This window comes from Astatotilapia calliptera, chromosome 13 (genome assembly GCF_964374335.1).
Source record: "Astatotilapia calliptera chromosome 13, fAstCal68.1, whole genome shotgun sequence".
In the NCBI taxonomy this organism is placed as follows: domain Eukaryota; kingdom Metazoa; phylum Chordata; class Actinopteri; order Cichliformes; family Cichlidae; genus Astatotilapia; species Astatotilapia calliptera.
The window spans coordinates 16,415,769-16,427,172 of record NC_137434.1 but is presented as its reverse complement, the minus strand read 5'-3'; the positions used below and the strand labels follow the sequence as shown (position 1 = coordinate 16,427,172).

Genomic DNA, 11,404 nt, shown 5'->3' with positions numbered 1-11,404 from the left:
CAACGAATCGTTGCGAACAACACCAAATTCTTTCACTTTACACAGCATGAAGCCCTTAAACAAAGCATACAGTTTATGTAGAGCAGTCGGTTTATCCATCAGACCTGACTTAAAACCTTTAAAAATATTTATTTAGATCACTAGTATTGTTTTTCAAGTTTCTAAATAAATAAGTGCATTTAAAATCATTCATCTTATGTATGCGTTTATCTAAACGTATACCAATTTGTATATTTCTATGTCACCAAGCACTTCTTATACTACAGAAAAGGCTGCTATGTCAAGCACAGAATTTGGTATCACGAGTTAAAGCTTAATTTTTTCAATTTAATCAAGAAATGTAACTAAATTAAAATCCCCCCTTTACCTTTAATTTTGGTGACTTCAACCAAAGAATACAAATAAATAAATAAAAATAAAGTAAATAAAATCACAGAATCTTAATCGTAACGTAAAATCACAACTGCCTATACCTAAAGACAGACAACATACATGAAATTCACAGACTCTGAAATAATCACAGACAATAAGGATCCTTAAAATATGTTTCTTTTTAGTTATTAAAAATGAATTTTCTTTTTAATCACAACCAAAGTTAAGAAATGGGTGAATTTCCTTAATAAAAACATTGTCAAAAATGCCTAAGATAGTAAGTAAACACAATGATTTCTCATAAACATGATATGGCACAAACCTAAAGAGATGAAATCTCACATGGCAAAGCCCATGGATGCAAACAAAACAGTTGCCGTTTAAGTTCTGGAGACTTCGAGGCTAAGCATATGGTATGCTTATAAAGTGCTATTATGTATAGGAAAGACTAACAGTATAAAATAACAATGACAACAGGATGATTTTGAAAAAGCTGGAATTATTTTCATTTGACTTTGATTGCCAAAAATAAGCCACATTATTTATATGAATTTATATGAATAAATACTCTATTAACAGCAAATCTGATATCTTTCAATGATCCAAATGACAAAAGAATGAATGCACAAATTGTACAAATCTGGCTACGTGGAAACGACAGTTCAATTCCCGCCCAGAGCATTAAGTGGATCATCAAAAATGTTGCTTGAATCCGTTGCGGTACTGCTGTTCTCCTTGGATGGTGTTGTTTTCTTTGTTTTAGGAGGAGCCTTTGCCACTGGCTTTATTGTGCTTGTTGAGAAAATGTCATCTTTAAAGAACAGAGAGGCATACATAATATTTAGTCAAACAAGCCAGGCAGACAAGAGAAAAGGCGAAATTGAACATTTCCATTAAAAATAACCACGTGCATTTTATTGTTGCTTACCCATGTCGTCATCAAATATCGATTTGGTATCTCCCTTTGCCTTGGACTTCTCTTTTGTTTTTAAAGTGTCCGTCAGGTCAGCAAAGATGTCTATGTTATCATCAAACAAGCTGGCATCGATGGTCTTCTCTTTGTGCTTCTTGTTAACTTTAGGCACAGCGGCTACTTCGTCCTGAGAACAGACAAATGTTTGAGGAAATAAACCTCATTAGGAGTACGACACAGACAATCTCATTTACATAAAAATAAAATAAGAAGAAAGGTACCTGAAAGAGGTCCTGCTTTGAAAAACTACTGCTGTTCTTGATTTCTTTACTGCTTGTAGATGAGGGAGTGGAGCTGTTGCTCAGCCCAAAGATGTCATCATCGTCATCATCATCATCTTCTCCCAAAAAGGATGCTGCCTTGGCTTTTTTAGTAGTTGGTCTTGGCTTAACCTTCTGAAAAAGGTCATCAGTGTTGCCATCAAAAATGGATGGGAGTGTGGTTTTATCTTTATCCTTCTTCAGTCCCGTCCCGCTATTGGCCTGAGGGGGCACCGCCTTAGAAGTTTGCCTGGTGGAGGATTTGTTAGAGATTGAGGTTCCCCCAAACACACTGTCAGAGCCAAAAAGGTCATCCTCATCAGGAGACAGCAGCAGCTTGTTACTGTCCTTTACAGAGTCTTTCTTTTCAGCCTTCGAGGACACTGGTAGTTTTAGTTCGGATGGTCTAGGGGAAGCTTGGGAGGGTAAAGGTTGAGCAGTTGTGGAAATGGGTAAAGGTTGAGAAGGTGTAGAGGAAGGCAGGGCTGTATGTGCAGTTAAGCTTGGTAGTGTTGGATCGACGTGCAAATGGTCAGACTTGTCCGATGTAGGTGAGACTAAACCAGACACGGTGGGGTTTGGCCCAAGAACATTTCTACCTAGGGTCTCTTCTGTATCCTCCACAGATTTTTGGGCCGCTTGCTGCCTCGCTGCTCTGGACTGGGGTCTCCGAAGTGCGGAACCTTTGGTGCGACTCTGCATGACAGAAGATTCACACTAACAATGTCAACCCAGAAATCCGAAAAATAAGAAAGACAATAATAAGCCTCAATCAAATCAATCAAAAAAACAAAAACAAAAAAAACAAACAAACAAAAAAAACAAAAAAAAAAAACCACACCTTGTGTGCGCTCTGCAATGTTGTGACCTGGACCGGGGTGTCAAAGCTGACGCCTCCCTCTCTGTCTGGTCCAGCTCTTGCAGGAGTTGTGGCAGGGCTTGGGCTCAAGCTTGAGCTGGATACACCAGAGGAGGAACTGGGTGCCATGCCAGGGAATAAACTTGCATCTCCTGGCATAGTGGGTACTGCACCAGGGAGCAACGCAGCAGGGTTGATCATCAGACTGGCCTGAATGCAAACAAAATAGGGTCAAAGTGAAAAATATAAATATGATACTAACCTTTTTAAAACAGACTAATTATGTGACTCAAAAAATAAATAAATAGACATTTCTGGCTATTATCTATTCATGAAGTTTCTCATCATAGTTCCAAACAGCAGATCATTCAGAGAGAAATGAGAAACCAGAACTGTTGATGGAAGTGAAGGAAGAACAAGATGGGTAAGTGCCAACAAGTGAAACTGCAAAGTAGCAGGTGCAAACTTTGTTCCCTGTTTAATACATACAAATCAAAGCAGACAATATGCTTCATTTTGAAGATCTGAAGGTGGAATTTTTTTTTAAATTTTTTTTTTTAAAAGCCCAGACAGAAGGAAACCTTAAAAAGAAAGACATGTAAGTGGGAACAAGCTTTCCTCAGAAGGAATCAAGAGTGAAATGTCAGGAATGAGGACGTTTGATTCAATGAAAACAAAAATATTACTTGAAGCTTCCCAATCTTCGATGAGGAATCTTTTGGTTTTACAGGGCTCGGTGCGGGTTTCTGTGTGGTCAAATTACAGGTAATTACAGGTCAGAATTTAATCCAAAAGTGTTCAGCTAGAAAGAGCACTGTATTTCAATAAGGGAAACTATGAAATAAGTGCGTCTATCACAACATACTGAAAACCATTTAAAAAAAATACATAAAAAGTAAAAACTTAGAAGGAAGAAAGCATGATATGGGCAATTCAGTCTAACCTCAGTCTCTGATACAGGGTCTGGACTTGCGAGTGGTGCTTTGTCAACAGGCTTACTGGGCTTCTCTGCTACTTTCTAAGAATGAAAAGGAGGGATTGGATTTCTGGGTTTTGAGTTTACTTGACATTAACACAACTGATATTTTTTCCTACCACAACAGAAGCCCAAAATCTAAATGCTAAAAATAATCATACTGGTACCGGAGGAGGAGCTTTTGGCTTGATGGAGCTGAAGAGGTCATCTTCAATATCATCTGCAAACAGACTCTGTGCTGCTGGCTTCACTGAGCTAGGCTTGGAACTCTAGTAAAAGAACATATCTGCTTTTAGAGACACTATGTAGCTAAGTGAAATATGTTATCTACAGGGACAAGATAGACGTAAAAATCATATCAAATATACTGACTGTAGTTTTTGGTGAAGTGGCAAATAGGTCAACATCTGGGTCGTTGTCCTTCTGCTGTGTGTGACTGAACAGCAGCTCTTCATCCTGGAACACCCCGGTGCTCGTTGCCTGCGGTCGCTCCTCTATAGACTATAAAATAATATCCAGACAGACTTTTTTAACAGTTACTACAAGAGAAATAAAATCATGCAATTCAATCAATTCTTCTGAAGCAGACAAACCTTTACAGTGTTTTTTGTTGTGGGTTTACTGGGCGTAAATATTGGATTATTCCAATCCCGTTCATCTTCCTCCTCATCATCAAACAGACTAACGGTCTTTGTTTTCACTTTCTCTTCCTTCTTTTCCTCCTTTTTGACATTTGTTGGTGGGCTGTCTTTAGACAGGAAGATGTCATCTTGATCGTCTTCGTCCAACGGGCTCTTAGTTGGCTTGTTCGGGAGAACATTAATGCCTCCAAAAAGACTCACAGCTCCAGCAGGCTTCTTTTTACTTTCGCTGCTCTCTGACGATGATGGTGGTGTTACTGGCTCAGTGTTCTTTGTTGCAGGTTTCTCCTGCACTGATGGCTTGTCCTTTGATGCTGTCACAGAAACTGCAACCTCCTCAGACTTCTGTAAGACCGAGGACGACTGAGAGGTCACATCAGGTCTCTAAAGAAAAGAGTTATTTATAGAATTTGGTCTGAATACAACAAAAGGGTGTAATATATTACACAGAATCTCAGTTTAAATATCACTACTGTTTGCTGATGCTTTTTCAAATGAAAGACCCCTTTAAAGATCACTGGAGCGAAGCATCAAAGCAAATGTTAAATACAAAAAAAAACCCAAAACGAATCATGAGTGCACTCACTTTCGCTGGGGTTGCTGCGTTTGTGTTAGCAGCATGTTTGATGCCAAAGAGGGAACCTTTATCTTCATCATCATCACCCTCATCTTCAAACAAGAGAGCAACCCTCTGCGGCTTTGTCTTACTATAAAGAGTGGCAAAACAAGAGGATATTTAAGAAATCCTGTCAAAGAGCGTTGCAAAAGTTGCAAAAGACTAAGATCAAAGTCATTCTACAATGAGTAGAAATATTCTGCATGGAGGAAGAGAAAGTCTGTAAATACCTTGATTCTTTTGTTGGAGCAAACAAATCATCCTCATCGTCATTAAAGAGGGTGCTCTTCTGAGCTGGTTTGGCACTGGGGAGACTGGATGGGGCACTTGCACTGGATTTCATACCTCCGGTCTTGGTCTCTGGTTTTGTTGCACTACTTTTTGAACTTAGCCATTGGTCCTGTCATTTGAGAAAATAATCCATCATTTAATAAAGTGCTGGCAGGAAGAATTGGAATGTTTGGTTTTTTTGTATATATTCATACCTCATCATCACTGAAGAGTGAACTGGACACAGGCTTAGTGGGCTGTGGTGTGGAGGCTTTAGCTTGAGGTGGTTTTGGTTTAGATTTAGCTACAGAGGCAAACAGATCCTGCAAGCAGAAGATTCATCAGATTATAGTGATGCAGTCTCACCAAAATAAGACTAACTTCATTTAAGTTTGTGAAGAAATATTTTCACCTCTTCATCCTCATCATCAAATAAAGACAAAGGAGCCATGGCGGGTTTGCTCTGGCCTGTAGTTTCAGGCTTAGACTGACTCTTAATGTTGGTTGAAAATACCTGTGGAAGGCAAAACACATTTATAGTGTAATAAAATGTACCAGTGCTGTTTTTAATTTTACCCACTGATGTCTGAGAGCCTTACTTGTGTATCTTCATCATCATCAGAGAACAGGCCTCTGGTCTGGGGTTTCTGAGGCTGCTTGACAGCAGCACTTCCAACATCTGGAGGCAGACCATTCTGAAATCCATAACATGATGATGTGAAACCGAATACAAATACCTTTCTGACTTTAAAGCGGCAGAATAAGGTTTTTAATCTTATGAGAAAAACAGTGATAAACAGTAAAGAGAAGTGAACTCTGTCAACAGGAGAAAAAGCCAGCAGTGTTTTCCAGACTAAATTGAATTTGGCCTATTTTCAGAAAGCACTGGAGTTTCTGCCCTTGTTTGCACATTTAATATGATCTGTGCCTGACAAATGACTTATTCCACAGGCAGGAACAACCACAAAACAAATTGCACACCCAGACCTTCATGGAATAAGGTAAAATTCAATATACAGCCAAGTCTCCAAATAGTTGATGGCGTATTATGAAACACTGCAAAAAATTTTTAAAATGCTAGATGGCCTTCGCATTCAAGTTAATGAAGCCAAATTGAGAGCTTTTTGCCCAAAGTCCTGCCATTTTGCAAGTGAAAACACAGTAAATTTGATTTTGTCAGGAGAATATTGTTAGACAATGTTCCATTCAGACCTCCTCTGCTTTCTCAGACTCCTCACTGGTAGATGGCTGCCGTTTCTTTAGGCCCTCACTGAGCAAGCTTTTAGTCCCAGGACCAAACATGGAGATGGCCCCTGCAGGCATCTAAACATAAAAATTAATGAATGTATGAAACTCATCTTATACACTTAGTCATCATGTTTCGCAGCAGCGATAAATGTGTGCGATTATACCTTTTTCTCAGGTGGATTTTCCTTATCTGCTACTACCTCCTTGTTTTGAGGTGGAGGTGCTGCACTGAACTTGTCACTGAATATGTCCCCATCATCATCATCATCATTACTGAAAAGGTCAACAGCTTTCTTGGGTTTGGATTTTTCTGAAAAGTAAAAAAGGAAGTACAATCACTACATAGTCAGTTCAGAGTGTGGAACTTATTTCAACTTTCACTGTAGCGCTTAGGTTCCCATTTTCATTTCTTACCTGAGTCAGCTTTTTTCAGGCTTTTACCACTGAAGAAGTCGTCGTCGTCGTCGTCGTCGTCTTCCTCATCATCAAACAGCCCACCCCCTCCTCTGACAGCTCCTACTGGAACCTGTTTGGAAGGGGCAGTGGTCTTAGGAGCTGGAGTCCCATTCTGTTTGCTTTCCTCTGACTCGGAGTTGTTCCCTGAACTGAAGAGGCTGCTTTCTGTTGGCAGAAAGTGACTGACTTTATTTAAGGATGATGACACACACTCACAAGGTTATTTAGCCATCATAAAACTAATTCCTACCTGGGAATATTGATACAGCACCGACTGGAATCTTCTTTATAGATTTGGTAGGTTCTTGGGTGTTAATGAAAAGATATGCGTTAAGTTATAGGTCCACTTTTTAAAACATCTGTAAATATTTTATGTATATTGTTCTCTCACCTGCACTTTCTTCTGTGCTTTTCACACTTTCATTCACAGCTTTCTTCTCTTGAGACACAGCAGGTTTTGGTGCCTCAGAGAAAAGATCACCCTGCATGATGATACAACAATACAAGACAACACAGTTCAAACAGTCTCTACAATGTGGAAATCAGGTGAAACAGAGCAACCGACAAAATAACTTTATCACCTCGTCATCATCATCATCGAATAAGCCTTTCCCTCCACTGAAGAGGCCACTTTTCCCCCCAAATGGTGAAAACTCATCATCCTCTTCATCATCATCATCCTCCATCTTTGGTGGCTTGAACATGTCATCACTGTCTTCCTCAGCAGCTGTTACAATGTCAATTAACAAAACTGAGAATAATGGAATCCCTGCTTTGGAAATAAGTGATGGGAAAAGCACTAATGCAAAAATCATCATGTACTGATGAATGAATGAGTATCCTACCCTGTGGCTTTGCAGGCTTTGGCTCTTTTCTGCTTTTACTTTTCTTCTTAGATGCCAATGCTTCAAATGTATAACACGGTAGAAAAAAAACAAAATATCTGAGCATGCAGTGATGAGCTGTAATGCTTTCTGGGAAATCTTAAAAGTAAACTTGGATGCACTCATTTTCAATCAAATGGAATACAATGAGCGGAAAAGATGAATATTTAAAAAGTTTCGTAATAACAGGACTCACATGCACGATCTCCCTCGGGTTTGTTGAACGGTTCACCTTTGATTCGGGCAGCTAGCTCATCAGCAAATGACGATGGACCTGTATTCTGAACGTGACAAAAACAAACAGAGCAGATTAGAAAGCAGAGAAGAAAAAAGGAATCAGACATTTCCATAACACTGTTGTTAGTCCTTTATATGGGCGTAGCATACTTGTGTGTCTTCGTCATCCTCCTTGTCTGATTCCCCAAAGATGTCAGAATCTTCATCGTCCTCTTCATCATCTTCATAACTCACCATGGAGGACTTCTAGGCAAGCGTAGGAGAAAACCCCCCCAAAAAATACCAAAAATGTTAGTTATATTTTATTTTAGCATGTATTGTAGTTGTTAATGTGTTGGACAAATAGGGAAACAGGTTACCTTCTTAATACTATTGTGAACTTCCTCCTCCTGATTAAAATCATCGTCTGAATGCTGTTAAAGTATTAGAAACACGAATAAATGTAAGGATTTAAAAAAAAAAAAGAAAAAAGAAATATATATATGTGAAAAAATGTGAAAATGATATTACTTCTTCTTTGTCATCTTCACTTTCAATCACACTGTCCCTGTCACTGTCAACTGACATTTCTGAAATGACAGAAACACTGTTAGAAATATACGTTACTTTATGCGAGTGCCTACATAAGCTATCGTCAGTAATAATGAGTACTTTACCATCACTTGATAGGTCACCAAGTCCAACATCATCCTGTTCCATGAAGGCCTGGGAACCAATCAGATACGGCAGTGGTCTGTCCACATAAAGATCCTAAAGGTTCAGGAAACAGGAAGTAAACAGAAAATAAATTAAATTAATGTAAAGAAACATTATTAATAGGTTTTCTATAGTTATTACAATAATCCCCTTTAATGCTTCAAAGATGAAAGCACACCTTGGGCTCTAGGATTGCATCTGCTCTGTCTGACACCTCCTCATCCTCCGAGTCAGAGTTTCCTGCTTTAATGTCCAGATGCTCAAAGGCCGACTCCAACACTTTCAGACCATAATTCACAGCTTCCTGCATCTTAGGTATCAATTCTGCTTCTTTCTGCTCTCGAGACTTCTCCTTAAGGAAAACCACACATAATCACAGTTATGGGAATAGTTCAAGAAATACGAGTAACAGGTGCTGAATTTCTTAACGTACCTGCTGAGGCTTCTTTTCTGAAGCCTCAGCCTTGGGTACAGTCTCTTCTACTTCTTCATCATACACTCTCTGAAACAGGACATAAAGTTAAAAGACAGATTACATCGTGTAAACTTCACCAAAAGAGACCTTGGATCACTCATGGCTCCAATAGTGCATCAATAAGTTGTGTGAGTTATCATAATGTACAGACACAGCTAAGCTATAAAGAAGGAATTGCAGTGTAAATGTTTAAAAGCTATGCATTACATTTTCTATAAACTGTGTGTTGGACAGCATCAAAAAGTCATTAAAGACAGAGTGCAAGCAGCTGTCTGTGGTCTTGGTGTCACGGATCAGACTGTCCAGTTGCTTTTCAATCTCGTGTGTCTTTGACAGCATTCTCTGTGAGAAATCTTGAAGAAAGAGGAAGAGCTGTAAAGAAAAGGAAATTGTTAGACATTATTAAGACAGGATAGCTTGCAGGATGACTTTCAATTCACCAAACAGAACATACATCTTCTGTTTCTTTGCTCCATTTCAGAGCTGGGGAGGATCTTCCTGACTTACCCCTGAGTCAGCTGCTAAGGACCAGTTGGCGCCGTTTTGTCGCATCTCTTCAAGAGTCCAGGGTCTCTCCCAAATCTGAGCATCTTTCTCTAAGTGTTCACTCCTGCTTGGGCCATTTGCCATTCCCTCCGGCAACCCACTCATCTGCAACCAGATCACGTGCTTCTGTTAATGGATTTAATAATTCATACGAGCCCTTAAATGCCTCTGAAACCCCAATGGTAAAAAAATAAATAAATAAAACCTCAAATAAAATGAAGGTTTGCCTACAATGATTCAATTTTTATTTGAGCTTGTTTTGAACAAATGCATTGAATGTCAAAGCTTGGTGATGAAAATAGCTTTTAAATATTTTAGGGTTTTTTTTTTGTAGTTTTTGTAAGTGCATCATCCAGAAACAACTTTCCCCTTACCAACAAGTCTTCAGACACTGAAAAAACTATTCATATCACAGAGATAAAGTAGGAACTGAGGACCAGTTTGTCATATTCTCTACATTTAAGGTGACCCAATAAGCTTGGAACATTGTATCAAACAGACAAATCTGTTAATAATTAACCTATAAATTTTGAGTGCAAAACTGTACAATATCAGTAATTAATCTCACTGCTCTGAGATCAAAAGAAATTACAACAGTTAACACAAACAATGCGGTCTTTGGAAGGACTGTGGCACTCCAGATCAGAGTCAAGGACATCGGCATGGCCAAATAAAAAACCCACATGATGCCTCCCACAGCTAAACAGCCAGCATGAACTCTGGTCAAAGGTTTAAAACTCTCCACTGAAAACAACTGTGGGTATGTCACTACTACTACTACAGTGTTATGTGCCTATTCTCCAGAGGTCAGCTACTTTCCTCCTGTGGTGTGACGCTTGTATATTGTGGATACAAACACCACTTTTCCGCTGCGGGAAGAGCCCAATGTTGGTTGGCCACAGTTCGCTGGTAATAGAAGTGCATAGCTGATGCTAGAGATCCATTCCAAGTGCTGCTGTATGCACGTATGTGTGTTGTTTTTTTTACTTAAACAGTAATTGGAAAAAAATGCGCATGAAATGAAATTATCACAGAGCGTCGCAAGTCCTTATAATACAACTCCATGTTTAATAGCTCTGTATGCAGCAGGTGCTTATACAGCATTTGTACTAACATAGCTAGACTAGCCTAGCCAGAAAAAACATTTAATTGTAACGAGATAGTCACCGCTACTCGCTTTAGCTACGAGTGGTTTGAATGTGATGCAAGTACCTATTCTAATCCAAGACCTTTGAGCCAATTAAGCCACAACAAAGCAAACCAAAAACTTACAGCGGTCATTACGTCTGAGTAAATCGGAACAGATTACTTTTCTGGAGACCTTATCCAAATATAGATTTAAAAGTTTTCATGGGAGGACTGTCTGTGCATGTGCGTGTGCATACAGATACTGACTGCTTTAAATATGCGCCTGAAATGCAACACGATGAATGCAATTCTAACTTATAACTTCCTCTTTTAACTTTTATCATTCTACTAATATCCTTCGACACAACATGTTCTGCAATAGTGTTACAAGTTTCCGGAAGGAAGCTTGAAGAATCCACAGAGTTGCCTAAATGTCATTTCTTGTAACTAGAATTTCTTTCTTGGTAGAGAAAGCGCAGACTGTTTGGCTAACAGCTAGCTTAACTTAGCTAGCCAACACCAACGGTGGTTGCTGCTGTTCCGAGCTAACGAGAGTGACACACACACAGACAAAAACCACGCACTCCCGAGCTTACCTTGACGACCTCTGGATAAATGCTTTCTAAGACGGTCAAGTGTTGTCAGAAACGACGAGGAAAATAAGATCGATTATGCAAAATTTGGCCTTTCCCTCATTGGTCTTCTGACAGGTCAGCCATATTCTGTCTGCAGACAGTCACCTGACTGTCGTTGCCCAGCAACATAGT

General features: G+C 39.3%; 1 protein-coding gene across 4 annotated transcripts; it reads right to left on the bottom strand.

Moving 5' to 3' along the window:
• Nucleotides 1-533: 533 nt before the first annotated feature.
• Nucleotides 534-11,393, bottom strand: washc2c (WASH complex subunit 2C). Of its 4 annotated transcripts, none has more exons than XM_026189432.2 (31): nt 11,234-11,393; nt 9,471-9,614; nt 9,171-9,335; nt 8,922-8,990; nt 8,667-8,840; nt 8,449-8,542; nt 8,303-8,361; nt 8,152-8,205; nt 7,943-8,038; nt 7,752-7,836; nt 7,517-7,576; nt 7,253-7,398; nt 7,063-7,153; nt 6,922-6,975; nt 6,630-6,836; nt 6,380-6,525; nt 6,180-6,290; nt 5,567-5,662; nt 5,380-5,481; nt 5,183-5,290; nt 4,928-5,097; nt 4,668-4,788; nt 4,034-4,465; nt 3,813-3,941; nt 3,608-3,709; nt 3,408-3,482; nt 3,151-3,210; nt 2,447-2,674; nt 1,567-2,301; nt 1,301-1,472; nt 534-1,183 (listed from the first exon to the last, which is right to left on the bottom strand). In XM_026189432.2, exons 2-31 carry the CDS (start codon nt 9,612-9,614, stop codon nt 1,035-1,037), a joined length of 4,434 nt encoding a protein of 1,477 aa, XP_026045217.2. In that variant the 5' UTR covers nt 11,234-11,393; the 3' UTR covers nt 534-1,034. The 4 variants fall into 4 exon arrangements, with proteins under 4 accessions (XP_026045217.2, XP_026045218.2, XP_080144402.1 ...); XM_026189433.2 differs by having other exon boundaries at nt 4,034-4,426; XM_080288276.1 differs by lacking the exon at nt 3,151-3,210.
• Nucleotides 11,394-11,404: the final 11 nt, after the last annotated feature.

What these genes read in the sequence shown, in the direction of transcription:
- washc2c (XM_026189432.2), bottom strand. Translation starts at nt 9,614, where the DNA reads ATGAGTGGGTTGCCGGAGGGAATGGCAAATGGCCCAAGCAGGAGTGAA. An exon ending in CAAAGCAGGACCTCTTTCAG is followed by an intron (nt 1,473 to 1,566) that starts GTACCTTTCTTC and finishes GTCTGTTCTCAG; the next exon opens with GACGAAGTAGCCGCTGTGCC. An exon ending in GATATTTGATGACGACATGG is followed by an intron (nt 1,184 to 1,300) that starts GTAAGCAACAAT and finishes TGTTCTTTAAAG; the next exon opens with ATGACATTTTCTCAACAAGC.